The sequence below is a fragment of the Filobasidium floriforme genome, assembly GCF_021052385.1.
Source record: "Filobasidium floriforme strain CBS 6241 chromosome Unknown HD553scaffold_15, whole genome shotgun sequence".
NCBI classification, from domain to species: Eukaryota; Fungi; Basidiomycota; class Tremellomycetes; order Filobasidiales; family Filobasidiaceae; genus Filobasidium; species Filobasidium floriforme.
Window position 1 is genome coordinate 786,620 of NW_025763636.1, and position 25,710 is coordinate 812,329.

Here is a 25,710-nt window from a genome sequence, read left to right on the forward strand (position 1 = left end):
CCCTCAGGCCTCACGCTATCGATTTGACGACGGTGACAGAATGCCTTTGGACTTCGAGGTTCAGATATATGATCACGGGGAGAGATCCTTTAGGCTTCGAGGAGCTAGGAGAGCAAAGACGGATCAAGCGGGTCATCAGCTCATCAGCTCTTCAGATCATCAGATCGCATCAAATCAGTCCCGGCTACAAGGGAGATGCCGCGATCATCCAGCATCATTCGAGTTTCCGGAAGCTAGATCACTCCTCGGCCTGGCTGCTCCCTTACTACCCTATGGAACCACAATCTCACTAGCTACTCACGATCACCGCGATGGATGTTAAGCTGTGTACTACGTGCTACCAGCTTGCTGCTTGCTACTTGATGCCTTTCACCCTCGTAATACGTCAACGCTGATCAAATGATCGAATGATGATCGCACTCGGTTCCCCACGTTGCCGTGCCCGCTGTCGTCCTGTCCTCTGTCGTAACGCCGTCGAAGCAGAAAAGAGGGTTTCGGAGTGGATCCGGATCGATCGTAAAGGAGGGCAGAGGACGAGAAGGTAGGGAAATGGTTTATGAAACGATCAAGGGGTTGATACGTCAAAGTTCACGCGTCCCGTTTTCTGTAAGCTTTCGGTGCAGTGCCGAGGTGCCGAAGTGATTATCGACGAGCCGGGAGATATCGTAGCCTGTCGAGTATGATCTGATTACACCCGCTTTGAAGCTGCTCAGAGTTGAAATTGCGAGCCAGAATCGTTGAGCTAGAGTCTGGCTAGTCTGGCTTGGTCCGAGCTTCGAACGATTGGTCGTTGGTAGATGATGCCGGCAAGGTCGAGCTCGAGCGTTGCAGCAATCGCGAAGGCCGACGGCATTCCCTCGATGATCCGGAATGTCCATGTCCATGTCTCACCAAGATCCACCCATCAATCCTAGCCATGCGATTCGAAGCGGAGGCCGAACAGCAACAGAAGCAAGACGGATGCACGGATGATCGATCGAATACGGCGAACAAAAAGAAAACAAGTACGAAGTGGGTCGGATCTGCCCGAGCCGAAGACCGGGGGATGGCTGTAACCGAGATTGAGGCTGAGGTGCCGGCATGGGTGGCTTGAGGGATTATCTTGATAAGCGAGGTCACTACTTGCTCACTTGGAAATATGGTGTGACGTGTTATATCTGGCGCTGCCTGAGCTGACGAACCCCGAAGTCGGGAAGGGTTGGTCAAGGCTCGCTCCGTGCATTAGCTATCACTAGGACGCTTGTAGCCTTGTACTCCTACTTTTCTCTTCAGTCATCGTCAGCCCTACGTCTACTTCTCTCGAACAGCTTTCAGCACGGAATACACCTTCTGACTTCCTTTTGAGCAGCGAAGTCGGAGTTGAAGATGGTGATGAACAGCCGTTCTCAAGAATAAGCGAAACCTTGAATCTCAGTCGCTGGGCGGGTCAGGACAGGCTGTCACACATGGACAGGATGGGTCCAGATCAGGATCAGGGCCATGATCAGGCCTTACAAGACTTTCTGCGTCGAGCTGTCGCCAGCTCGTCGTCATCGTCGACAGCTGTATCTGTATCCGGAATATATGGATATCACGATCAAGGTCTGGATCAGAATCGAGGTGGAGGTCAGCTCACATTCGGGTCAGAGCCGAACTATGGGTACGGAGTTGGAACTAAAGCAGGAGGAGGAGGACATGATGGGATGAAAGTAGGATCTGGGACCGGACATCAGATGGGCGACGGGGACGGAATGGCCACGAGCACCAGCAGGATCAGGACAAATGGGGGTCGAAACTTTTCAGGAATATCTACTTCTACGGCCGCTTCAGCCTCAGCCTTAGGTTCGGCGCATAAAAGAAAAAGGAGACGAGCCGATGAGACTCGTCATGCACTCGATCGGCCTGTGGACCACCAGTACCATCGGCTACATAATCAGTCCAACCCAATCTTGGATCCCGATCTGAACAGCAATATGAACATGGAACGGGGGTCCGAGGCTGGGGAGACTCCTCGGTCCCGATATTCAGATGATGATGAGGATGAGGATAGTCTGGAGGATCAGGGGACTTATGAACCGACGGCTCCGACGCCTTTGCCGTTATCGCTACCTGAACCTTCTGATCAGGGGTATCGCCGCTTTTCTCGGCCCACACACTCAACACAACTATATCATCTCGATGTCGATCCGCAATCTGATTCCAATTCTCACTCGCACCGCAAATCCACCACCACCGCTTCGAACCCTGATGGTACCGTAATAACGACAGCCAAACGCCGAGGTCGACCCGCACTCCCTCCCGAGGAACGCGACGAACGACGTCGAGAACGAGCCCGTCAGAGCGCTGCCGAGACGAGACGCAAGAAACGGGACGTCGAAGGGGAACGCGAGTGGTGGAAAGAGGTCGAGATCGAAAAGGCGGTCTTGGAGGAGAAATATCGGACATTGGTCAGAGAGTAAGTTCGGGCTTTATCAGGTTCGAATGGTCTTTGGTGGGATGTGTGGACTGATGGCCCTTATTTCTCGTTCGATTTTCGCTTTTCGTTGCTTGCATCAGTCACACCGCCCTGAAATCACAAGTCGCCTCCATCCCCTGCCTCTCTCTTCTCAACCCCCACCTAGCTCAGCTCGTCAACGCTCCTGCGTACCCGCTCGCAGGTCCTGACGGACCGATGCTCCAGCTCGTCCTTCCCTTGTTGCTTCAGACGATTGGGAGAGGCGAGAACGGGATCGACGTGAATGCTCTGATCGGCTTGATTCAGGGTCAGAGTCGAAATCAGACTCGGAATGAGCAGATGGGAGCAGCGTCGATGACGGGCTCGACGCCTGTTCCAGGCCCAAGCAGAATGCAAAAACAGACGATTGACCGATCTGGTTTGACCAGTAACGGCAGTACCGAAACCCACTCAGCTACAGCGGTCAAACGCAAATCAACCGAAAGAAGGCGATCAGAACGGGAAGTCTCCCGCCAAGACGATCGTCTAGATGACGGGAGTACAAGCACGGACTCGGCACAATCGACACCGAGGGCTGCCAGAAGACGTGTCAAGCGGGTTAGAATGGAATTGGAGAAAGAGGATGACAACGCGGATCCCCATCTCGATTTCGATCGCCGCTCGCCAGCTGGGCATGACGATGCATTCGACGATGGTGGCGATGCCCTCCAGTATGATACCGGGGGGTTGAACGAAAACATGGGCATGCCAGAAAGTCCTGCCAACCTGAACACTACTCCTACCCGCTCACCGAACGCGCCACGAACATCGATTCTCATGTCGCTACGAAAGCGAACTCAACCCAGCATCCTTCCTGAACCCATTCCCGCCACCCCAATCGACTCGGATGAGGACGATGGAGATTTCGTTCCCGAGTCCGAGTTGGATGATAATGGTCCTACGCCGCGAAACGAGCGTGGAGGCGATGATCTAGGAAGCAGCCCGGGGACGTACAACGAGACCCCTCGGACTGGGATGGAGGGCGAGGAAGAAGACGAGGATGATGACGGGTTCGAATTCGATCCGGCCGACGAGGACTTTAGTCAACCGATCGTCGATGTCGCTGTGCCCGCCGGGTTCGGGGCAGCGTGGGCGCAGAGTACGTCAGCAGAGCTGCGCGAGGTGATGAAGGAACCTACGATCGGACACGAGGAGAGGGACGAGTTGGTGGCCAGGATCAGAGCCGAGATGGATAAGACACCTCGAGGAGAATAGCCCTGCTCAGTCCTGATCGAAAGACACGTGACACGATTGTTGACAAAGTACAATCAGCTCATGGACGGGAGCGAAAAGTCCAATCAGCGTGTCCTGGTTGCGACCGTCAGAAACATATAAGCAGGATGGCAAGATCGGACTTTGTAAACGTGACAACCTATGCGCATACCATCTACCGCTCGCACCGACCTGTACGCCTAACAACATGACCGTCGAGATGTCGGAACGTGCACAATCCTTGCTCACCGAGCTCATGAACGTCGGCATCATCCGGGATATGGTCTTCGCCCACGTCAAGGACAAGAAACAACTCAAGGAACTCGCTGCGCTCAGCAAGACTTATATGCCTTCGGTCGTCAAGTCGTTATGGTTGAATGCCAGAGAGGAGAACTTCGTCGGATTGAGGAAAATGTGCGCTTCCGTGAGTAATCTTGAGTAAACTTTGACGAGACGCTGCATCGCGAGATCCTAACCTTCAGTCTGGCATTCGCGTCAATAGGAGCGCCTTGAACTGTATCAGAACTCGATCGAGAGCCTGACGGCCGTCCAGCAGAAGGATCTCCGCCGCGTCATGAGGCTCAAAGCGATATTCCCAAATTTGCGCATCGTGAAGACTTCTTGCAATGGCAGCGATGCCACGATCCTATTTGGCAAGGGATCCTCTAAGCCACGGCTTTGCCTTAAGCTTAAGGCGGGAGAATATCTGAACAACGAGAATTATGGTTTGTGGCCAGTAGAGTCGGCCACCTACCGGCTCATAAAACTGCGGACCGAGAAAGGTCGAGGTTGGGTTGAAGATTGGTACGGATACACTGTTGATCCTGACGAGGATTACGGAAGGGAATACCTTGTCAACTTTGACGATTTGAAAGTTGATGGGGACGCATTTTTCCGATCCCTTTTCAAGGACGTCGTGGAGCTTTCTTTGCTCTACTCCGTGACCAAATTCTCACACTTTCGAGCCATCATCGATGTCGCCTCTCGATTGGAGACATTGATTGTCATCGTTGCTGCAGGACCAAAGCAGTCACGCGAAGAGACAAAGCAGCCGTTCGAGGACACTATGGTCAAACTCGGGCATCTCGAGCACCTGAAACATATTCAGCTCTTCGTCACGGATGCACAACTGGCATGCTTGCCTCCTCTGCAAACCTTACCTTGGAAGAGTTTGGAATCCCTCGAATGCAACGTCTCTCCTGGCATAGCTCTTCACCAACTATATGGAGACTCGGGCGTACCTGGCCAGCTAACGAAGCTGCCTCAACCTCCTCCGATGGGGACGCTCAAGAAGGTCGTCCTCCACTTAGAAGGAGAGAGCAACGATCTTCCCAACCCCATGTGGTTCGTGTATGCCTTGTTGTCCATGTGTCCTATCGACACGAAGATCAGCTTCGAAGTGGGTGAGCAACATAGCTTCGAAGAAAGCGGCCTCAAATGTTGGGACTACCAATGGGGTTTCGAAACTCTGGCTTTCGCCAAATGGGTCGAGGAAGCGCTGAAGGCGATAACCACCGAGATGGCCGCAACCTCTGATGCCGCGCACAGCTCCGACTCTGGCTGCAGCTAAATGAAGGCTTGATGAGTTGGGGCTCGGCTTTGATCGTAATCGTGCTCTATCGCGACCAGGTTGTCATTCGCTTAAGCAGGATACAACGGCCACGGAATTGCCACTGCGGCCACGTCGGGGAAGACCAGCTGTACCTATGTTCCGTCTATATGTTTTTCGCCATCTTCGCGCCAAGAGCCCCGTCTTCTAGCAAGATCTTGGCTTCTTCCACCTTTCGCTTGAGTTCGGGGTCAACCATTTTGCTATCGCCAACTGTAGACATGTCAAAGCATTCTCTTCAGCCGCAGTGACTGGTACAGCTGTCAAAATCCCGCGAGTTTGCTTACGTTGATTGCCTATTGTCAGCCATCTAGTAAAGGGGCAAGAGCTACAGTGTTCAGTTCACTATCTTGAAGAGGAAGAGGATTTGGTGGTATAAGGCTCACTTCGGCCGTGTATTGTGTTTCCTCCCAAAGATCTCTGCGAAAAGTATCGATGAAGCATCATGAGCAAGACGAGTTGCTGAACAGGCGAGGGCTCCACTTACCTAGCTTTCGACCGGACGGTACCATCCTAGCCAAACAATGCCGACTAGATCAGTCCCCTCATCTTTCATAAGCCTATCTCGATTTACCTCTCTAACAATCCATACACCTCGTCCGGCTTCCTACTGGTCTCTCTGACTTCGCTTACGACCACGTCCCCGTCAATCCCACGTTTCAGATGAGCCAGCGCTGGATCTCCCCAAGATATCGGGGCGTTTCGGTCGGGAAACTCTGAGACCGGAGGGAGTTTGACGGCGAGTAATAGGTGTTCACATGTGTGACTGTAAGAAGAACCACGATTTACGAAGTCAATACGATCAGTATCCATAAGACGCGCGAAGAAAATACTGGAGATGAACAAAGACTTACTTGAGCCAATGTCCCGTCCTTCCGGTTCGCACCAACCCGCCCAACTGCCCCGTCTTTACCCAGACGACCTCGTCCACCCGTCTATACCCCCATAGCGCGAATAGCTCTCTGGCGAGTTCCATGGCGCGGCCGGTCACCCAGAGTGCTAGGAGGCCCCAGGTGGGTTGCAATGAAGGGATGGGAAGGCGACGGAGGTCATCGTCCGTCAAAAGCAGATATGGAAGCTGTAGAGCGGGAAAGTCAGGAAGAGCGAGATCGATAAGAGTTTGGGCAAAAAGGAACATACATTCATATGGATGTCCCAAGGCGGATCTGCCAGGATCAGTTCGAACCTAAACAAAAAAGCGATGATCAGACTACCTTTCTATTCCATCATCCTGAATATCGACTTGCTCGAAGAACAGACAACACCGCGAGGACTCACTTTCCTAATACCTTCTCGTCCAACTGCCTGACATCCATATTCAACCACTGACTCTCCGAACAAACTCCCTTCCTCTCTTTCGTACCATCCTGGTCATCGTAGCCCGCTCCTGAAGCCGCGTTTGCGATCGTGGTTGAGAACAATCGCGGTCCAAGCAACTTCTCCCTCAACGCTTTCGAAATCTTCGGTACCCTCCTCTCCCTTTCATTCTCTCTTCTCCTCGACCGATCTTCTATGTGCTCATGGTTGGCAACGAGCGAAGGAGGAGGTATAAGCCGATAATGCTGATACCTGCACTGTTTCCCTCCTGCGCCTGATGTCCCAGGTCCGGGTCCTTGTCCGCCCGAGTTTATCAGGGATGGGTTGGAATGGAATAACGGCTGGGATGAGAACGTTTGTTCGCCGGATTAAGAGATAGGGTGATTATCAGCGATCCTCGTCTCGTCAATTTACACTACTTGAGAAGATCTCGAAGGCCGCGTACAGGATAGACAGGAAAGAAAGGATGTGCGAAGAACGATAAAGGTGACTCACATCCCCATAACACATGTTCAGGTACGAACATTGTCCTAGTCTCGGTTCCGTCCACGGCCTGATGATCGGTTCATAGTGCGGCTATCGAGTTTCAAATCGTTATCGATCAGCCACTATACATATCTCACCATCTTATGCGCAGGCAACAAGACAGGGATATAGCCTCAGAGGATTGGGCTTACGTATGGACAAGTGATAGAGCTCTCCGGACAAGCCGTCGTAGTCGTCTGAGGACAGACGGGTTCGAAAGCGGGCAGAGGGTCTGGGAGGCTCTATTGAGTGTTGGAGTGTTCCCATCACGCAGGTCAGGCCAGGTGGTAGGACGGATGATCAAGATCAGACCAAAGTAGAAGAAGAGAAAGGTAAGGTTCAGCCTTCTCAAATCTGGAGTATACGCAATTGCAATGACTGGGAGACTGGATCGGCTTACGGCAAGAGCGATGAGCTTGTCCAACCCTGTAGGTCTCTTCAAGAGAGCCAGGATCTCTTGCTGGACCTCACCATCCGTCTCGACTTCAGCTTTGGCTTCTTTCAAGTCCGATCCGGGTGAGCTAGTAGGCGAAACCTGTCCTACTCGGGCGAGACCATCATCAAGGTCGGGATCATAGAGTTCTTCGGTATCCTGTATTGCTTCTTCTAGCTTAACCTTTTTGGCGGTATGGTTGGGACCCGAGGCTGAAGGGATCGGAGATGCGGGACGTTTGAGGATGGACGACATTAGGTCCCCCGGGTGCTGCGTCTTGTCTTCCAGATCCTAGGTTTCGACGGTTATCAGGACAGAGAAATACACTACTCCTGCTTCGTCTCGTCCTCCAAGACAGTATCCTGCACAGAATCCTCGACTTGCTTAACGGAAGACGGAACTGAATTTCAGCATGATGTATAAGTTAGGTCGGCAAGAAAGACGTCGATATCTCGATCGATACGCACTCGATAGAGCCCGTTCTTTTCCCGAAATGACGGTATCGGATCGGGAAGCCTCTCGAAGTCGCCCCGAGTGTGAAGCCTGTTGGCTACAATGTTCGTAGAGTTCACAGTGGATGGTGATATGATGACCATACTCCCTGACGAAGCATCCCCCTGTCTGATGTGTTGTTTACGATGTGACGGAGCCGTAACGAACGCCCGACCTGGTCGAGATCAACAACACAAACATCCATCATACGTCCTACTAGCTACTTGAACTTGCTGCATTGGGCATTCTTTTGGCATTCTCACAAGGTAGTCCGTCTTATTATCGCTATCTCGTAGACGTACCCGAGACGGCCGTCGAAACGCGCTCAAAAGCTCGTCAAACCATCGCCGGACGACCTCTTCATCAGACGAAGGCACAACAAGGAGTACGAACATTAGCGATCCGGACCAACGATTCTCCTGGTCAACCACTACGTTCTTGCTCAACGGGGTCAATAGCAGGAAGAATCACCCAGTAGGAAAGTTGAAGGAGTGCTCTAAGAGATGAGTTCCATGAAATGTAAGCTCTCAGCCCGAGTCGGCCTGTTTTCTCCTCGAGCTGATCATCGTAACCCGTAACCCTCCTTTTTTCGTCCATTCTCATTCTCTCCATCGTGATTGTCCTACACCGCCAAATTTTGTACGGAAATGAAATCTATCCTTCCTCGCACGGATCGGACACAAAACAGCAACCCCAACCGAAAACTGGGACGACGATTTCCTCTTCCAACTCACCCCCTCGAAATCTAGATCTAAACCTCGGTCGAGTTCCAAATCTAGACCGGTACCTCCTAGGAGGTTTACCGAACAGCCTAATGGGTCACCTTCTAGGCTATATGACAAGGGGCAAGATGAAGAGGGTCTTGATGGGCTGTTCTCCAGCCGGGGTCGGGACGAGAAAAGGGGTACGGAGCGACATTCCGACCACGATGGCCAGGGCGAGGAGGAAGAGGAAGAGGAGGATTGGGATGTGGAACTAGAAATCGATTCTCCCTCACCCGCTCCGGAATTCGAAACAGCTCCGGTGTATCAGAATGCTGGTTCGACGTGGGGGTCTACTCTTCTGCCTCCCCTTCCGACAGCAGCAGCACAGATAGGGATGAGGAAGAACGTTTCGCAGTCCGACCTCCCTTCTAATCTCGCTGCGGGACCAAATCCACTTCAAGAGGAATACGAAAACGGCAAGACTTCAACTTCGCCGAACAAGGATAAGAAGAAGGAATACCGGAAGAGTTATCACGGACAAGCTTCTTCGAGAGTCGTCCCCCCGGTTGACAGTCTACCGGTCCCTTCGGCTGTCCGGAATTCGCATACTCAACTACATCCTCAATCTCAGCAACAGCAACACCAACAACATCATCCTCCTAGTGCCTTCAACCGTCCGAAATCTAATTCCACCTCATACCCCACCTTACCTTCCCCCTCACCCGAAACTCCTACGGGCACCTCATCGAAAACCGGGAACGGGGACTTCAAAAAGGGTACGGTTGTACCGGGAAAGGGGAAGAGTAAAGGGATGATGGAGCGGGTGGCGAATCTGCATAGGAGGTTTAGTTCGACTTCCACGCCACCGTCTGCAGCGGTTGGGTCTGGGGCGGGGTCGGGGAGGCCGGGATTGAGAGTGCAGACAAGTTCGAATTCGAACACGGGTACGGGTATGGGGAGGTCGAACGGGCCGATCAGCCCGCCTTTACCTGTCCCTCCACCTCAGAGGACCAGTTCGAGAACTAGTAACGGGAATGGCAATGGAAATGCCGGTCGACCGGATATGCCGATGAGGATCGTAACCTCTCAAAGCGCACAATCGATCCACTCCGTCATCTCCGGTTCTACTTCCGCCTCTTCCCACCTAGGCCTCGGAATGGGAGTGGGAGTGGGAGTTGGCGCTGGAACGGTGGTAGTGGATGGACTGCCTGGATCTAGGCGTCCGTCAGGCGCTTCTATCACTTCCTCTACAGTGGCGGGAACAAGAAACAGAAGTCCTCATCTCGATGTCGGGTCAGGAGGACAGACTTCGCCGAGCCTGGTCAGCGTTGGGTTTCACTTGCCTAGTCCTAGCCCCGCTTCGCCTTATTATCAACAACAACGACAATTCCTTCAGGAGAGGAATGGGGAGATGGAAGAGGTTATTTCAGAGGATGCACAGAAGACGCCTAAGGGCGCAACATCCACCAGAGGGATCAACGGGACTGATGGCAGGAAAGCTTCGGGCGGAGAGGAGGAGAGGCATGTCTCTGGTGCTAGTCAGAGTAGCCGAGGGACCACGGGCACGATTGGGACTGCACAAACGGTGTTTATGATGGATCACATGGAGCAGGAGGTCGATAGGCTCGACGCGGACCGGATGAGAGGATTCAAGATGGGAGGCGCTCGGGTCGAACCAGATCGACCTTCAATTGAACGAGGTCATTCCGGTGATAAGACGCTTCCACCCGCCGTCCTCCCGCTTCCTCTGGACAAGAAACGCAAGTCAACGCTGAAACGCCTTAGTAGTTTGAGTAAGCGGCACGGGAGAAAGGTCTCGGATGGATGGAGGTTCGTCAGCGGGTCATCTAATTCGAGTGTCGAACGCAAGTCGTTTGAGGGGCAGCAAGTGGTCACGCCGAGGACGGCACCGGTATCGTTTGCCATGCAACAACAACAGCAACATGTAGCCTCGCCCCCTTTGCCGCCATTAGGGTCGGCCTTTCGATTGGCATCGCCGGTGGATCTGGGGAATCCGCCCTCTTCGGTACGGAGCATGAAACAGACCCCATCAACCACCAGCTCTCGCGTGTCGAGTGACCCACAAGTCCTTCGATCGGCACAAGATGCCGACAAGTACGACGGAAGGCAGAGGAGCCCGTCTTCGGCCGGAAGGCGAGTGTCATTGAGCGATCTCAAGATTCCGAGTCGAGTGGCGAGCGCGCAAAAGGGTGTCAAGGAGGACGGTACGAAGATCCGACAGTTTTCGGCTGCTGTAAAAGGTAGGTTCAGGTTCAGGTCCGCTTGAAAGTGAGATGCGGTCGAAATGCTGATTTCGGATATATCGCGAACAGATCTTAAAGCGCTCGTAGCGCAACGTGCTGTCCTAGAAGCCAGATTGACCCGAACACAATCGCAAGACCGGTCAGAGACCCGGCTGAGCATTGACCAGGACTCTGAGTTCTGGTGGACAAAGGCTCATTTGCTGATCACACTCGGGGAGACGGGTAACGCGTCTGAACCCGCGACGCCTGCGATCGACGATGATGACGCTCTGAAGCGGGAGAGACGGATCACGCTCGCTTCCGATCATACCCCTTCGCCCACGTTGGCCCAGATCGACATTCCCATCCGGCGATCCCAGACGGAACTACGACCGTTGGACTCGAACGTGCCACGATCGGACTCTATGCGAAGGCTCGAGCCGATCAAGACGGTAGACTCTGGCGGGTCTATGGGTCGGCAAGAGTTCTCGCAGCAACAGGTAGAAATGCTGCGCAGCATCTTGCACTCTCCGGCGGGAACGCTCGAACCGGAACAGCGATCGGATCGCAGGGACTATGGGTCCACCCTGAACAAGCGATCATCGCGACCGCCAGCTCTGACTTCCAGGTCGACAGCCAAGGAGAATCGACCTCTGCCTCTCGACATCCCGTTACCTCCAACTCCCACTGGCTTGGAAAATCCCGCGGCGCATGGTCACGCACACCCTGGAGCTAAACTCACAAAACGGCGAGCCAGTCGATCTGGGATTTTCAATCTGCGAGATATGTGGCGAACCACTTCAAATTCGAATTCCAACATCAACTCTGATATGGAGATGCCTAGGACTCCCGTGTCGCCCGTCGGGTTAGATTACGATCGCTCAATGCGCGCCAAGTTGGGCTTGGGACTGCAAGCATCTTCGGCCCGATCGCCTAAATCACCGGCCCGACCTGGACTTGCGGGAATGTTCAGACGGAGTTCACAATCCAGCGCCTTGCTGCTCGATCCTGTACCTCCTAATGCAAAAAGTGCTAGTCCGACCTCGACCGCTTTTCCGGCCGTGACAAGTGGCGAAAAGAAAGAAGGAGGCGTATCAGGCAAGATGAAGGCTCTGAGACGAAAGTCCAGCCGGGCAGTTTCCCGTCTATCGCCCTCGCCTGGTATGAACCCAGACGTTCCCAGCCCGAAGCTGGGCATGTCGGACAGGTCCAGCACATCCTCCAGCTTGAGCGATTGGGACAAAGCGACGGGAATCGTCTCGCCCGTCAGCCCTCGTAAAGATTTCCTTCCTTCACCCTTCTCTCCTCCGACAAGACACAGCCCTTCGGCATTGGAGACGGAAGATAGAGACCGGACGATAGGGCGATCGGACTCCAGGAGGATGCTAGCCAATCTGGGAGTCAAGCCTGGAACAAGTTCTCCTAGACCTTACAATCAGAATCGCAATCACGGATCGGATGAGCCTGCCCGGCTGGCGCTGACCCCCGAGAACCTTGGGCCGCTGTTGCAGGACGCGCGGCTGACGCTGGCCAAATGCGAGCAGAGTTTGAGGGAGATCGGGATGGAAGCTGGTCGATCTAAGTAGATTGCGACAGATCTGTGCCGAGTACTGTGCCGAGTAACGTATGACGCCGGTATGCATATGTGTGATGACGCCCGTACAACTTCGATGCGGCATCACTGTACGTTATGTCTGATAGGCCTGCTACGGCTGCGCAAGCTTCTGGACTGCGCTAAAGTGAAGGTCTTGATCAAAATGGGTTTGTTTCAAAGTCAGTGGAACACTTGAGAGATACGAAACATTGCTTTCTTCGGATAGGTAAATCGTAGGATCGCATTTGCAGCATAATCAGGAACAGAGAGACTGCGAGCGTTTTCTATCAGGTTGATGCAAAGGCTCGTATAGTGTGCGTAGGGAGAGGCCGTGAGAATTGGTCTAGCTGAGGTGTCTCATAGGCTTAGACACCTTTTAACCTGAGTATCGTTTGCGAAAAGGCTTTTCCTGGGACATGCCAGTGTACAGGCTACTATTGGTCCACATTGACGGGTCTACCTTGCATCCAAGTTCGTATACGAGCTTCGATTGCCTCCCATACTGCCCAAACAAAGCTCTTATCAGCGTTATTCAGACAGTATGGATGCATAGTACAGTCAAACCTACTGCCGGTCAAGTCTCCCATACCACAATTGCATGGGGATTGAAATTCGATAGGCGAGTGGTGATAATCAGCTTCTTTAACTGCTTGTGGCTTCTGCGTAGGAAAGCAGAAGCGATGTCCTCCGTTACCCAGGTAGGGGCTGAATACGATTGGCTTGTCCAAGACGCCGAACCTATCCAGTTGCTCAAGGGCCTGTTGGGCGGTCCGTGCACACCCTTCTTTGCTGAGAAGAGGTTCCGTATGATGAGGTTCGTGCCAACCTATCGCGATGTTGATTTTCAAGCTAGCATGACGTGGAACGTTCAGTCCTCTGTTGCGGAATTGGGTCCAGCGAGAGTTGGGGTGGATGTTCAGGGTGACGGATTGGCAGTATTCGATACCTAGGTTGGCCGGAAAGAAATGACGGTAATCCCAGCCGTCAAATGAAATCCCCTCCACATGAAACCTGTGGAAGCGTGGTATGCAGTGTCGGTTACGTGTTCCTCACGGAAACTTTCAAAGATCGAAACTCACAATGGTAGCAACGACCCCACCAGAGTGTTATATCGGCCAGATGCCTTGATCGTCTTGAGATGAGGATAACCTTCGTGCCTCCAGTTACGCCCGAGGATTGAGGCTGAGCTTTCTAATTGAGCGACACGTTTGGCTATCAGAAATGGAAGTCTGTCGACCAGTGTTGCCCAACCTTTCAGATGTCGAAGATCCAGTATCCGCATGTACTGGAAGCACCTCAGTTGAGATAGCTCCACCAACTTCACGAGTGTCGGTGTACTTTCGAGTAGTATGACTTCTCGGTAGAGAGCCCTCAAGCCGACCTCGCAGACGTATTTGCAAGTCTGCAGCAGTGGTACAGCGAGCCAGGTAGCTTCGATGATGACTAAGCGACATCCCAATATCGAATCGATTCAGCTGACGATTGTCTTGCGTGGTCTCCGGGACGTACGGTTCGTAGGGCTCAAAGAACTTGGTTCTTGCTGTTTGATGGCAGAACATAGATTCTTCAACTCGGTGTTACGAAAAGCGAAATAGTCCTCGACGACCTGGATGATGATCTCCTTCGGTAGAGATATTGCGGTTTCCGTGGTAGAAGCGGTTTCGGACGAGGGCGGCACTGGTTCCATCTTTTTTTCAAGGGCTGAAATCGAAAGACTCAGTCCGGAATCTAGTTCGTTCTTGCCTGACCTCGGATGAGCGTTATGTAACCCACCTTGAATTTCAACCATTTCAAGGTAAATCGAGTCTGGCGATGATAATGGTACGTGCACAATCTGCTAGATTTATCCTGGGTCCTTGATTCGATCGCGGGTGAGTCAGCTGCGTTCCGATTGAAGTGGAAAATCATCTGAGATGACGGAACCTACTTTTGAGCACTTAGGCCCAGGTCAGCTGGTAGATCGATGTAGATGATCGCGATTAACTAGCACGCTGGTAACCCGTTGGTTGGTAAGCTGGCGGGCTCGTCGAGATCGTTCGTTATACGATTTAAGAGCATAAAAGATGGGGGTATAATCACTACTTGCTACTCACATGTTCGCTAGATCGTCATTGATTTCCTGAAAAGGGACTCTAGTACGCTAGTACGCTAGTGTTCTGGTAATCTAGCTGTGTTTGCTCAAACTCAGCTTCTCAGACTCACTCTTGAATTCTCGACGATTTGTGCTTACCTGATGTGCTTCGTGCTTAGATTTTCGTACCACGTCAAAAAAAGGAACCCCGAAACGCTGGTGCTACGACACTGACGGATGACGATGAAGATCTGACGATGAGAGCGCATGAGAGACAACGATCAAGGTGCAAGTGGATCGAAGTTCCCGTCGACAGTCCTGTACTAGCTCGTACGGAACAGCAACGACAAAGACGACGAAAACGAAAGGAAGGGTCCTTTGAACTTTAAATCTTTAAGGTTTCGTTAGCGCGGGTTCCAAAAAAGCCGCCAAAGGTAGATCGTCGAACAACAACGTTCATATGACTACTCTCTCGGCACATTGCATCTGGTAGCGATGCTCGTACTCCTCTTCAGGCCTTGACAAGTATATATCAAGAAGCCTCCCGGCCCGACCGCCGCTCTCACTTACCTCCCACTTCCCACACCGGCGTTCGAAGCTTCTCACCACATCGTTCACCTGCGTCACCCGATTACCCATGGCCGACATGAAACAAGAACTCAACCCGACCGCTCCCGCCTCGAAGAAACGCAAGACCTCCTCTTCTTCTGCTCCAGACCTCAAGCCCCAATCACCCTCGAAAGCCAAGAAGACAGACCACAGACACACCTTCTTCGGACCCGTTCAAAAGTCCGGAGCGTGGACTCAAGAGGAGGATAAGAAGCTGTTTCAACACATGTATCCCAGGGCGACGGGGTTGAATTGGGAGGTCATCGCGAGGGATATCGAAGGGAGGAGTTTGCATGTGAGTTGGTTCATTTCGGACCTTTTCCTGTCTCTGTAATCATATCCGATGGACATGCGGGGCGCTGATGATAACGGAAACTGGCATTATCTCGTATTTTAGAGCTGTATGAACAGGTCCGTCTCCCTTGTCACCCGTTTCGACTCCTCCCAACTTCGTAATGACACAGTCTTGGCTGATCGATCAAAGTTCTTGTTATAATGTGGTAGGTCTAACACGATGCGCAAGATGGTCGCCGAATGGATGGAACAAGGACAAGGATCTCCGATCAAGAAGGGGCCGTAGGATTGAGTACGAATAGGATGGAACTTTCGATTTATAAGTGGCGATAAGAGGATGTATACGAGTACGAGATTGAGGAGAGTTGTAAAGAAACCGATGATACAGAGATGAAGACCCGAAAATACGTCTTTGGTACTCTCAATGCAAGTGACAGAATTGTGAGCTTCGAATCATGTTGATACCATGTCGCTGTCAAGTTTATGAAACTGTACCACAATCCCGTTCGGCGGCGCTGAGAAGCCAGACCGACCAGATCATTTGCTTCCTCCGTAAATCACCTACATTTCAAAACCCGCCTCGTCATTCGGTTGACGAGCGGCGCTTACTTGCAGCCCGAGTACTTCGGCAAGGCGGCTTTTAACTTGATACAGATCGGTCATGGACCTGTCCGAAGCTTGAGGCTCTGCCAATGTGGTAGAACGACGATCCGATGGACGATAGAATATCCCACGATCGGTTCCTGCAGTGGGAAAGGATGATCGGCGATTCTTGTCGTCATGACCCCCTTTTTTTGCCGATAAGAAGCCTGAAGCGAGAACAAAGAAAAGGAAAGGTGGTCAAGGGATCGTCGTAGCGGATCCTGATATCGCTTACTTGGGCTTCTTGATCCAGACAAAACTGACTGAAGGTAGCTCGCTCTTGCATTGACTTCCTACATGCGATATATATTAGACCAGCGCGACTGTTTCTTACATGCAATAGATATCGGACGGCTCGGGCTGATCAGAAACAGGAAGATAGCTGCTCGCTCACCAGGTCTCAGGTAAGCTGGTCGCGCTTTTCGTCTCTGGGTTGGATATAAGCTGACGCTTAAGCGTCAGGCTTACATTGCAGATTTCCACCTCTCAAGTTGTCAGTAAGGAAGAGCGGGCGACAGCGAAATAGCTGGTGAAGAAGGGGTCCCATGGAGTCTCGCTGCCCAACTGTTGATCTTGGTGAGCAAGAATGAGGCTTTCAAGAAACGAGATCGAATTTAACACTAACAACCCGCGCGAACCTCGAGACTAGAAGACACACGTCCGATGACGGATTCCGAAGACAATACCTCTCAGCCACAACTTGTGCTACCTATCGAACTCATGACTCAGATATTTCAGGATTATTTCGCCTTCAGAACGGCGGAGATTCAGAAGGTCAATGCTCGGCGACTCCGTGAGTCATTCTCGGGGAACAGCCGACTTCGTCCATTTGCTCACCAGCAGATAATCGCTGCTTTCATACTCTAGAACCGGGGGGACACGACCTCGTGCTTGCACCTCGATGGAAAGCGGTGCCGTTGTTACGCACCTGTAAAATTCTATTCACCATCGCCGTGCAAGAACTTTATCGCGACATTGTCGTCCTTAACGGACCAAATGCCATCTACAATCTGATGAATGGCCCTACTTTGCATTCTCATCAGCATATCAGGACGCTGGACTTGCTGAATAATACGGACGACTACTCGCAGGCCGAGCTCGATGAGTGTATCGAACGGCGGGTGTTTCAATCGCAAATCTTGGCGGGAAGGGAATACAGCCAGAACTTGACATCTTCGGCCGATGAAGTTGAGCCTTTCAGACGCGATTGGGAAACAAGGTGTAAGCCTCGGCTGAGAAGTCTCGCGATCAAAGGTCAATACTACCGCTTGGTCACTTGTCTTTTGAGGTTGTAAGTTCCTGTGACTCGATATGATCTTATCGATCAGCAACTGATCGAGGGTTTCGACCAATAGCTTTAATATCGATCTGCTCACCCTACATGGTTGGGCTCCGTGTGTACCGTTCTACAAGTTACCCTCAGGGTGCACGGGTGATCATGTCACACATCTCGTACTGCATCTCTTTGATCCTTACGATAATGGGTTCTGCGGAGAAGATGTTGCGGACGATATCTTTGATTGGCTCGAGACTATCACTATCAGTTTGGGCGAAATAGGAAGAGAACACGAGGAATCATGGTTGCCGGTGATGGGACCAGATGAACTGGCAGAGAAATGCGACCATCGAATCAGCACGGCTCTGTCGACGCTTTATAGCCCTGCCGATCTCATCTTCACGCCATACCTCGACACCGGAGATCATCGCTTCTGCTTTCCGAAGGAGAAGCCACAGGACATAATGATGGGCAAGATGGGGCGGGATTTTGAAGGCTTTGGATCCATTGAATTTCGCTCCGGGTGCGATTGTGGTCAGGGAGATGCGACCAGGTGTAAGTGCGATAACGTGCTGATGAATTTTATCAGGATGCTAACGCTACCGATATTCCGTTCGATCGCCTCAGTATGGGAGGCAATTGAAGCTAGTATCTACAGATGGCTACGAGAGCAGGAAAACAGATGGCTGCAAAAGCAGGAAAACAGAAGGCTGCGAGAGCAGGGAACGTCAGCTGCTGCCCAGTAGCCTCTACTACGATAGTATCATAGCATAAAATGTATGCATGTACCGCTTCGCGAGTATTCGGATATGTTATTTACGAGAACTAGTATGCGCATGACACCTAGATCCCCGGCTCCGCGCTGATATAGTTGCAGACTGAAATACCACTATTCGTATCGTATCTCCCGGCTTTGACTCAATTCTCGACTGAATCACGTCGAAAGCGATATGCGTTGCATCGTGTCTATACACCATGCAAGCAGCATAGAAAGTCACTGCCAACAAGAAAATGTGTTCACCAAACGGAATCCACAAAGCAATGAGACAGAATGACCGCAGACGAGCGCTCGGTAGCCATCTTGATGGCGAAGCGAAGTCTCCGCCGACCGACTGTACCCGAGCTCGTCATGCGAGGGATCGATGTACATAAGCTATCACTCGCTTCGATCGATTCGACTGCCTATTCATCAAGGAATCATGACATCAGTTTTCGCCGACCGGCAAGAACAAAAGAGGAAAAGGTGGTCAAGGTGGACATGGATCATCGCCGCGTATCTTGAGGCGTCTTGGCTTCTCGAGTTCGGCCTGCGAAATGTATAAGACTTTCGGTACGATCTGTACACAGAAGCATGATAAATGCACTCTGATGAGGCGGCCTAACCTTCAAGACATTTACGCAATCCTTCCCATAAGAGCGCCCAAATTCGTGGTGAGTTTGCGCGTCATCGCGACAAGAGATTCTATCCGAGTACTGATAGTGATTTATCATGAGGATTGCAGGAACGTCAGAATGGGCACCGACGAGAACACTTCCGGTCCGAAGACCGCGCTTCCGCTCGAGCTCGTCACTCAAATCTTGCAAGACTACTTCGCCTTCAGGCTGCGAGAACTCCATCAACCCCGCGTCCGTCATCAAAACGATGATGGGAATGATGGTATGTGATGTCTTAGCCTGGGTGAGATCTGTCATTATTGGTCATGCCAACTAACCATCGCTGTGATACGGTGACTTGTATCGGAAACAGTACCTCAAGAAGCCGAATGGAACGCTTTGCCACTTTTACTTACCTGTAAACGGCTCTCAGACATTGCAATGAAGGAACTCTACAGGAACGTCTACCTGACCAGCAGCGAAGACACGCTGGTCAGACTCATAAGTCGGCCTCCAGCGTATATCTACCAATACATCGAGACTTTGAACATGATGGAAGTGCATCATTTCTGCTGGGACACCTTGAACGAGTCCATCGCCTACCGGGTAGTACAATCGCAAGGTACAGCCTTGGCTCAATTCGGGATAGGATCCCGTTGGACTTCTTTGTTGGAGGACGCCGAGCGCTTCACCAAATATTGGTCCTCCGAATTCAAACCTCGACTCAAGACCCTGATTTGCGCTCGGGGAGCAGCATATTGGCTGAGTTGTCTATTGAAATTGTGAGTGTGTACTACGTATATTTGACAGCCTGAACCGCACTCAACTACTCACGACTCTTTCCGTAGCTTCAACATCGATCAAATCTCCGTGCACTATTGGCAGCCGTATGATCCCTATCCCTATTTACCAGGCGGTTACGCCAAAGATTCTGTCAAGCACCTCGTTCTGTATCTTGACGAGGCAAGCGAACTTCAGCCTGGCAGCGAGCAAGAAAAAAACGACCTCTTTCGAACCCTTGAAACTGTCACCATCGTTCTTGGAAACCACAAGCAGCGGTCTCCCTTCACCCCGCCTGGGCTCCCCGTCGGACCCGATTTATTGGCGGCGAGAAGTGAACACCTCATCGGCAGCATTCTCAATGAAGTGGATCCTCTTCCAATTGGCAACTTTGAGATCATCTTTTCTCCGTACGTGGAGACAGGGTATCACGAGTACTGCTTGCCGAAGAAGAAGCCCCAAGGAGTGAAGAGAGGCGAAGGCGTCTTTGCTTCGGTCACTTCGATCGAGTTTCGCTCCGAATGCAATTGTGGTCAGGGAGACAAGAACGATTGTAAGTTCGATTGATCCATATAAGTCATCATCGCGACGACAATCATGACTTTTTTCTTCTCTGGGACTCGCAGTATGGAAGGCGGTTGAAGCCACTGCACAGAGCTGGATGAAAGGGCGACATCTTCCGGAGGCAGCAGATACGGAGTAGAAAACGTAGATATATGACTGGCGGGAAAACTTGGAGCATCTGTACATCTCTTTATCGTGATAGTTGTCGCAGCTGCTCGTACGCTGTTACATGCTCATGCGTCAAGTCAGAATCCTATGCTAAAGGAGGTAGGACACGACCCCGCTGCTGCGGGAGGTTTCCAAAGGCCTCGCTGCGCCCATATGAGTGAATTCTTCTGTCACCGCAGAGGCGAGCAGAAACTCCGTTGGACAAGATCACTCACCATCGCTACTCAAGATGTCGGCAATTCGATGCTGATGCAATTGATTCAATCGGTTGGTATACCTGTTCCGCCAGCGCGCTCGATTCTATCACGCATCATAAGGTACATGCGACAAGAACAAAAGAACCAAAGTGATCTCGGTAAGCGCGGATCGTCATGGCCGTTTTTGTCATAGTTCGGCTTCTTCGCTAGGGTGATACATTAATATATACAGAGATGATAGCTCTGTAGAACTATGGAATCATCAAGAAACAGTGAGTTGAACCGATACTACTTCTCGATTTGCATTCGTTCCGCGGCGTTTCAGCAGCTTCAGGCGAGTCCGCGTGCCGTGATCTACCATAGTCGAGATCCACCCTTTGTGCGGGCGAAGAAAGGGCATGTGTCAGGTGCTTGCTTACAGAGGCTTTTCGTGAGTGGATAAGTACCTCAACCGAGATCAAGCACTAAGACTGCTCGCATGATCTAGTTGACGTTGAGCAATCTCCACCACCATGAGCGCCGTCGATGCTTCTCAGCTTACCTTGCCAGTCGAAATCCTGACTGAAGTTTTTCAGCAATACTTCGCCTTCCGGAACGAAGAGATGAAGGCAGTTCATGACCTGGATCTAAAAATCGCTCATGGCAGTGGAAGTAGCGAAGAACAGCAGAAAGTCAAGCAGTTTAGTAGGTGTCACTCGCAATAGATGTGTGCGATGACGCAGTTGCATTTGAGCTCATTGCTTTCTCGCATAGTCGCTCCGGAATGGGAGGCTCTACCGTTATTGCTCAGCTGCAAGCATTTGTGCGGAATAGCTATCCCGGAGCTCTACAAGGATATATCCATCGGCCGGCGAACCTATTTACGCAGACTGATGAGATGTCCTCACCCGGACTCTTACCATCTTATCAAGACGCTTGACATCACCCATTATAAAGACGAACACTTCGAAGAGCTGGAAGACGATGTCGATGACAGGATCTTCCAGTCCATAGGTTTAGCATATGCAGATCACGGAAGGAATACGAACTGGACGTCATCGCTTGACGCAGTGTGCGGATTCAGGGAGGGCTGGGTGTCCAACCGCAAACCCCAGCTCAAAATCCTGAAAGGGTCGGGGGTTCACGGACATGTAGTAGCCTGTCTGCTGAAATTGTAAGTTGAAACCTCGCGGTGACCGGTCACTGATCTGATGCGATCGTTTGACAGTTTCAATGCGGAACAGGTCGCGCTGTATGGTTTCGCGATGGGAAGGACTTTGTCTCCTCGAAACCATCGTGCAAACAAACATCTTCCCGAACCGTTCATCTTCAACAGCCCAGCGCATCTAATTTTACACGTTGATGGCAACTTCGACTTTGAGGTTCCGGAGCTATTGTCATTGGCCGAGGGGCACTGCTGGCAGGTCAACGCCATTACCATCACGCTAGGTTGGCGCAACCACTATGATGAACACCCTCTCTCCATTGAGGTACAGCGTAAGGCGGTCTGCACCATACTCAGATACCTTCGCTGTTGCGGTTTATACAGTCTGGACATCACGATCAGCCCATTCTTAGAATTGGGCGATCACTCTTACTGCTTTCCGACAACCAAGCCATGGAATATACACGGAGGACCGGAGGTCATCAACTGCATCACCTTCAAGTCATCCTGTACTTGTGGTCGAGGTGATTCTACCGGCTGTGAGTACGACTCGAGACGATTGATGTCTTAACCTCACTGAGCGAAACACGTCCGCACGACACTTCACAGTATGGCAGGCGATAGAGGAGGGGATCTACCAATGGAAGCTGGACTGTGGTTACTGGTAGGGGACTCTAAACGCCGAACACCCCCGTGAGATTGCAGAAAAAGGAGGTGCCCTTTCTAGTTATGACAGTACGGATATAGATATGCGAACACAATACAACTCCGAACCCGTCTTACTCTCGGCGCGTCGAATGTGGATGATTGATGTAGAACATCTCGTGAACCTGATTTGTATGTACGAGGACGCGAGATCTCATCCAAAACGGCTGTAATGCAACCTTGGTGATCGTCAGCTGTAGAAGTGCTTGCTGCGATACTTCCCGCGGGACACGAAGAACGTGCACTTGATGACCTGAAACGCCATCATCAACGGTGTCTAAACCTTAATTGTCTGGGCTGTGACCCGACGACGCGTCGCCGAATCGGGCGAACAAAAGAATTTCGGCCAATCTGTATCACTTTTATTTCTTACGACGGATTGATCAGATGATCAGATCGCACCGATCACAGGTCCTATTAACATCGGACCACACTCTCGATGGCCTCACAGACACTTGGACATTTATACTTGTATATAAACATTCTCCAGATTTCCAGGCTCCTAGCACTTAGCATCTAGCTCCCGGTGTCAAAGCCTAGAACCAGATCCACAGCCAGTATACTTGAGACCAGGAAGCCGATATCTACGGTTGTCTCGTCAAGACGGGCCTTCTTGGCAGCTGCGTATGCATACATACACGTTACGGAGACTCGTAGTAAGCCCGTCGATCATTCACCTGTCAAGTGATCGATCGATCTTTTGCAGCTGATGCACATCTCGTTCATCAAAATCCCTTTGCTCTGCAATCAGGCAGTTCATTATCGCAAACCGCTAGGCTATCCGTCACGCTCATACCAAGAGAAGTTCTTTTCGGGAATAAGCTGTCCTTAGTGTGGCCAGTACTTTCGAAGACGTTGTGAGTTGTTCTGAGGCAAGCGACTCAACGGTACCGTCGCAAAGGTCTGACCACGAACATTCGATCAACCCTGATCAGTTTTCGCAGCAGTAACAGAGTCACGGCGGTTGTTTCAAGGCGGATAGCGACATCCTGCTGGCCATCGAAAGAGACAGTCATCATACCGATACAGGCAGCCAAACTATGTGAGAGAAGACGGATCTTAGCAACGACAACCTGATACTAATACAGGTTGTTTGTATCGTAGCGCAAAGCAGGGACACGTTGCGATGGACAGCGACATCATTCTTCCTTCGCCAAATGGCATATTACCGGCGGAAATCATGACGCAGATTATTCGGGACTACTTCGCTTTCCGCAACGCGGAAGTTAACACATACTGCGATGATGAGCTCAAACGAAGGTTCAAGTTTTACAATGAAACCTCTGCACTGCTATGGCGTCCTGTACCTCGTGAGTTTCGTATTCGCTTCGACTACGTTATATGGTTTGAATAAGGACAGCTTACTTCGAACACCCCCCCCCCCTCGCCCCGTACATAGCGGCAGCTGAATGGCGATCTGTACCTCTCCTGGTCAGCTGTAAACGCCTGTCGGCAATCGCTCTAGTAGAGCTCTACCGAAACGTTCGCCTTCCGACTCACGGCACCAAGAGCTCGCCACTTATGGACTTTATGACCTATCCTCGCCTAAGCAATTATCAATTGATCGAGACGCTGAACATAAAAAACGGCCTGAACGATTTTCTGCCCGGCCTCGAAGAAAAAGTGTGGCGCCGAGTGCACCAATCGCAAGTCTCGGCCTTGAAGCAGGATGCATTCGACCCCGGGTGGGATCATTCAGCCACAGCAGTGTATGATCTATTGGTACGGTGGTCAGTGCACCACAAACCCAATCTCAAAACACTGAAGGTATCGAGTAACGAGAACGATACGCTATCATGTGTGTTGCAATTGTAAGTGTCGGTCACGGCGAATTTGAGCCTGCATTAGCCCATCATCTCGTTGTTCTCTCAGTTTCAACGCCGAAAACGTTTACATGTACGGTTGGACCCGCTTCTCACGTGTTCCTAAGCTACCGACTGGATCAACCAAGCATACCGCCCCTCATTTCGTTCTGTATCTCGATTCCGCCGCTAATTTTAACGGTGAATCACACGATGATTGGTGGCCCGATTGGCGTTCAAACATTCAAGTCGTCACCATCGTGCTGGGTTGGCGGGAATCCTGGAGACCCAAATATGAAATCACGCCTACAGGATATGCTCAGGCTATCCGGTGCGTGCTGGCCAAGCTTAGAAACTGGAACATGAATGTCGAGGTCATCCTTAGCCCGTACATTGAGGCCGGCGGTCACCTTTTCTGCTTCCCCAAGAGAAGGCCACAAGGACCCTCTGGACATTCAAGATCTTTCGAAGGTATCACATTCCAGTCGAACTGCAGTTGCGAGCGAGGTGACACCACAGGCAGTAAGTCTGGCAACGGCAAACGGATTCTTCTGATTACTGCTGATTGTCGTCCTCTGGATCCGGAACTTGCATAGTCTGGGAAGCAATCGAGGCCGAAGTTCATGATGTCAGATGGGGATTCAAATGAGTTGCTCTTATCAAGCTTTTCACGAGCATCCTTGTACGAGTATAGCTCAATATCATATTCTCGATCTTTGGCATGATCCAAATTTACACCGAGTTACCAATTCCAAAAACCGCACCGTTATCTGCTTTGAGAGCAACGTAAAAATCTACAAAGCGCATTTTGATCGAAGGTTATTTCCGCCGGTTTGCTGTCACCACATCCTTTGAAATCATCGTAACATCGGGATAAGCGCCGCGATCGGATCCACCAAGAAGGTACCATTACACAATCCAAAGGACCCTATTGCAACAGAAGCGAAGGGTCGGAACCCCATTTTGACCGATAGCCGCGGTCTGATCGGTCTGATAGAATAACAAGAAACAAAAGGGAAACAGTAGTGGATCGATGTCTCATGCGCTTTCGTCCGATGAACACGGAAGATCTGCAAAGGTGAAAGTCGAGCTTCCTGCTGCGAATCTTGTTTTGCGGATGGTGTATATGTATGTAACGAAGGCGAACCCTCATTCGAGCTACTGACTTACTCCTCTGATCAGCGTCTGACGAAGTTCAAGTAGCTACAGTCGGGTATCGTCATCGGTCAGAAAGAAGCGCGTTGCATTTCAAGGTTTCGAGGTGAGTTTGTTAAGTGTATCTGAGCCTGTTTCACGATTTTGCCTGACAGCTGTCATATCCCACAGCGCTGCGTATGGATCACTGAGGAATCACATCAAGACAGATCCAGCTACCCACTAAGCTTCGTCTTCGACTTTGCCTCTGCTCCGGAGGAAACCATCTTGTAGGTATAATTTATGCTCTGTAGCGAGAACAGACGTTAACGAAAACGGATTGCACGG

The 25,710-nt window shown here is 51.4% G+C and overlaps 7 protein-coding genes across 7 annotated transcripts; 5 read left to right on the top strand and 2 right to left on the bottom strand.

The window, feature by feature from the left end:
• Positions 1-1,247: 1,247 nt before the first annotated feature.
• Positions 1,248-3,871, top strand: HD553DRAFT_66433 (uncharacterized protein). Its single transcript, XM_046184396.1, has 2 exons — positions 1,248-2,434; positions 2,536-3,871. Exons 1-2 carry the CDS (start codon positions 1,446-1,448, stop codon positions 3,686-3,688), a joined length of 2,142 nt encoding a protein of 713 aa, XP_046035554.1. The 5' UTR covers positions 1,248-1,445; the 3' UTR covers positions 3,689-3,871.
• On the top strand, positions 3,792-5,560 carry HD553DRAFT_66422 (uncharacterized protein). The gene is made up of 2 exons (XM_046184395.1): positions 3,792-4,109; positions 4,188-5,560. The coding sequence occupies exons 1-2, from the start codon at positions 3,894-3,896 to the stop codon at positions 5,253-5,255; spliced, it is 1,284 nt and encodes a 427-aa protein (XP_046035555.1). The 5' UTR covers positions 3,792-3,893; the 3' UTR covers positions 5,256-5,560.
• Positions 5,442-8,118, bottom strand: HD553DRAFT_297864 (MT-A70-domain-containing protein; the record flags this gene model as incomplete). Its single annotated transcript, XM_046178562.1, has 11 exons — positions 8,037-8,118; positions 7,537-7,969; positions 7,289-7,378; positions 7,107-7,187; positions 6,573-6,952; positions 6,435-6,480; positions 6,149-6,372; positions 5,869-6,060; positions 5,782-5,807; positions 5,681-5,714; positions 5,442-5,604 (listed from the first exon to the last, which is right to left on the bottom strand). The coding sequence occupies exons 2-11, from the start codon at positions 7,822-7,824 to the stop codon at positions 5,442-5,444; spliced, it is 1,524 nt and encodes a 507-aa protein (XP_046035556.1). The 5' UTR covers positions 7,825-7,969; positions 8,037-8,118.
• Positions 8,119-8,321: 203 nt separating this feature from the next.
• On the top strand, positions 8,322-12,770 carry HD553DRAFT_336109 (uncharacterized protein). Its single transcript, XM_046182220.1, has 3 exons — positions 8,322-8,580; positions 8,750-11,026; positions 11,099-12,770. The coding sequence occupies exons 1-3, from the start codon at positions 8,565-8,567 to the stop codon at positions 12,592-12,594; spliced, it is 3,789 nt and encodes a 1,262-aa protein (XP_046035557.1). The 5' UTR covers positions 8,322-8,564; the 3' UTR covers positions 12,595-12,770.
• Positions 12,771-12,827: 57 nt separating this feature from the next.
• Positions 12,828-13,937, bottom strand: HD553DRAFT_314180 (uncharacterized protein). Its single transcript, XM_046180321.1, has 3 exons — positions 13,682-13,937; positions 13,171-13,613; positions 12,828-13,104 (listed from the first exon to the last, which is right to left on the bottom strand). The coding sequence occupies exons 1-3, from the start codon at positions 13,882-13,884 to the stop codon at positions 13,037-13,039; spliced, it is 714 nt and encodes a 237-aa protein (XP_046035558.1). The 5' UTR covers positions 13,885-13,937; the 3' UTR covers positions 12,828-13,036.
• Positions 13,938-15,310: 1,373 nt separating this feature from the next.
• Positions 15,311-20,479, top strand: HD553DRAFT_351095 (uncharacterized protein; the record flags this gene model as incomplete). Its single annotated transcript, XM_046183589.1, has 9 exons — positions 15,311-15,577; positions 16,957-17,011; positions 17,086-17,509; positions 17,574-18,049; positions 18,122-18,221; positions 18,997-19,151; positions 19,242-19,650; positions 19,717-20,201; positions 20,275-20,479. The coding sequence occupies 9 exons, from the start codon at positions 15,311-15,313 to the stop codon at positions 20,349-20,351; spliced, it is 2,448 nt and encodes an 815-aa protein (XP_046035559.1). The 3' UTR covers positions 20,352-20,479.
• A 610-nt stretch (positions 20,480-21,089) lies between these two features.
• Positions 21,090-22,389, top strand: HD553DRAFT_343529 (uncharacterized protein; the record flags this gene model as incomplete). Its single annotated transcript, XM_046182885.1, has 5 exons — positions 21,090-21,261; positions 21,331-21,730; positions 21,785-22,053; positions 22,135-22,260; positions 22,331-22,389. The coding sequence occupies 5 exons, from the start codon at positions 21,090-21,092 to the stop codon at positions 22,387-22,389; spliced, it is 1,026 nt and encodes a 341-aa protein (XP_046035560.1).
• Between the last annotated feature and the right edge of the window lie 3,321 nt (positions 22,390-25,710).

Coding starts and splice junctions, on each gene's coding strand:
- HD553DRAFT_66433 (XM_046184396.1), top strand. CDS start 1,446: ATGGACAGGATGGGTCCAGATCAGGATCAGGGCCATGATCAGGCCTTA. Junction 2,435..2,535: donor TATCGGACATTGGTCAGAGA/GTAAGTTCGGGC, acceptor TGCTTGCATCAG/TCACACCGCCCTGAAATCAC.
- HD553DRAFT_66422 (XM_046184395.1), top strand. CDS start 3,894: ATGACCGTCGAGATGTCGGAACGTGCACAATCCTTGCTCACCGAGCTC. Junction 4,110..4,187: donor TGAGGAAAATGTGCGCTTCC/GTGAGTAATCTT, acceptor TCGCGTCAATAG/GAGCGCCTTGAACTGTATCA.
- HD553DRAFT_336109 (XM_046182220.1), top strand. Junction 11,027..11,098: donor GTTTTCGGCTGCTGTAAAAG/GTAGGTTCAGGT, acceptor TATCGCGAACAG/ATCTTAAAGCGCTCGTAGCG.
- HD553DRAFT_314180 (XM_046180321.1), bottom strand. CDS start 13,884: ATGCGGATACTGGATCTTCGACATCTGAAAGGTTGGGCAACACTGGTC. Junction 13,614..13,681: donor GTGGGGTCGTTGCTACCATT/GTGAGTTTCGAT, acceptor ACGCTTCCACAG/GTTTCATGTGGAGGGGATTT. Junction 13,105..13,170: donor TATGGGAGACTTGACCGGCA/GTAGGTTTGACT, acceptor TTGTTTGGGCAG/TATGGGAGGCAATCGAAGCT.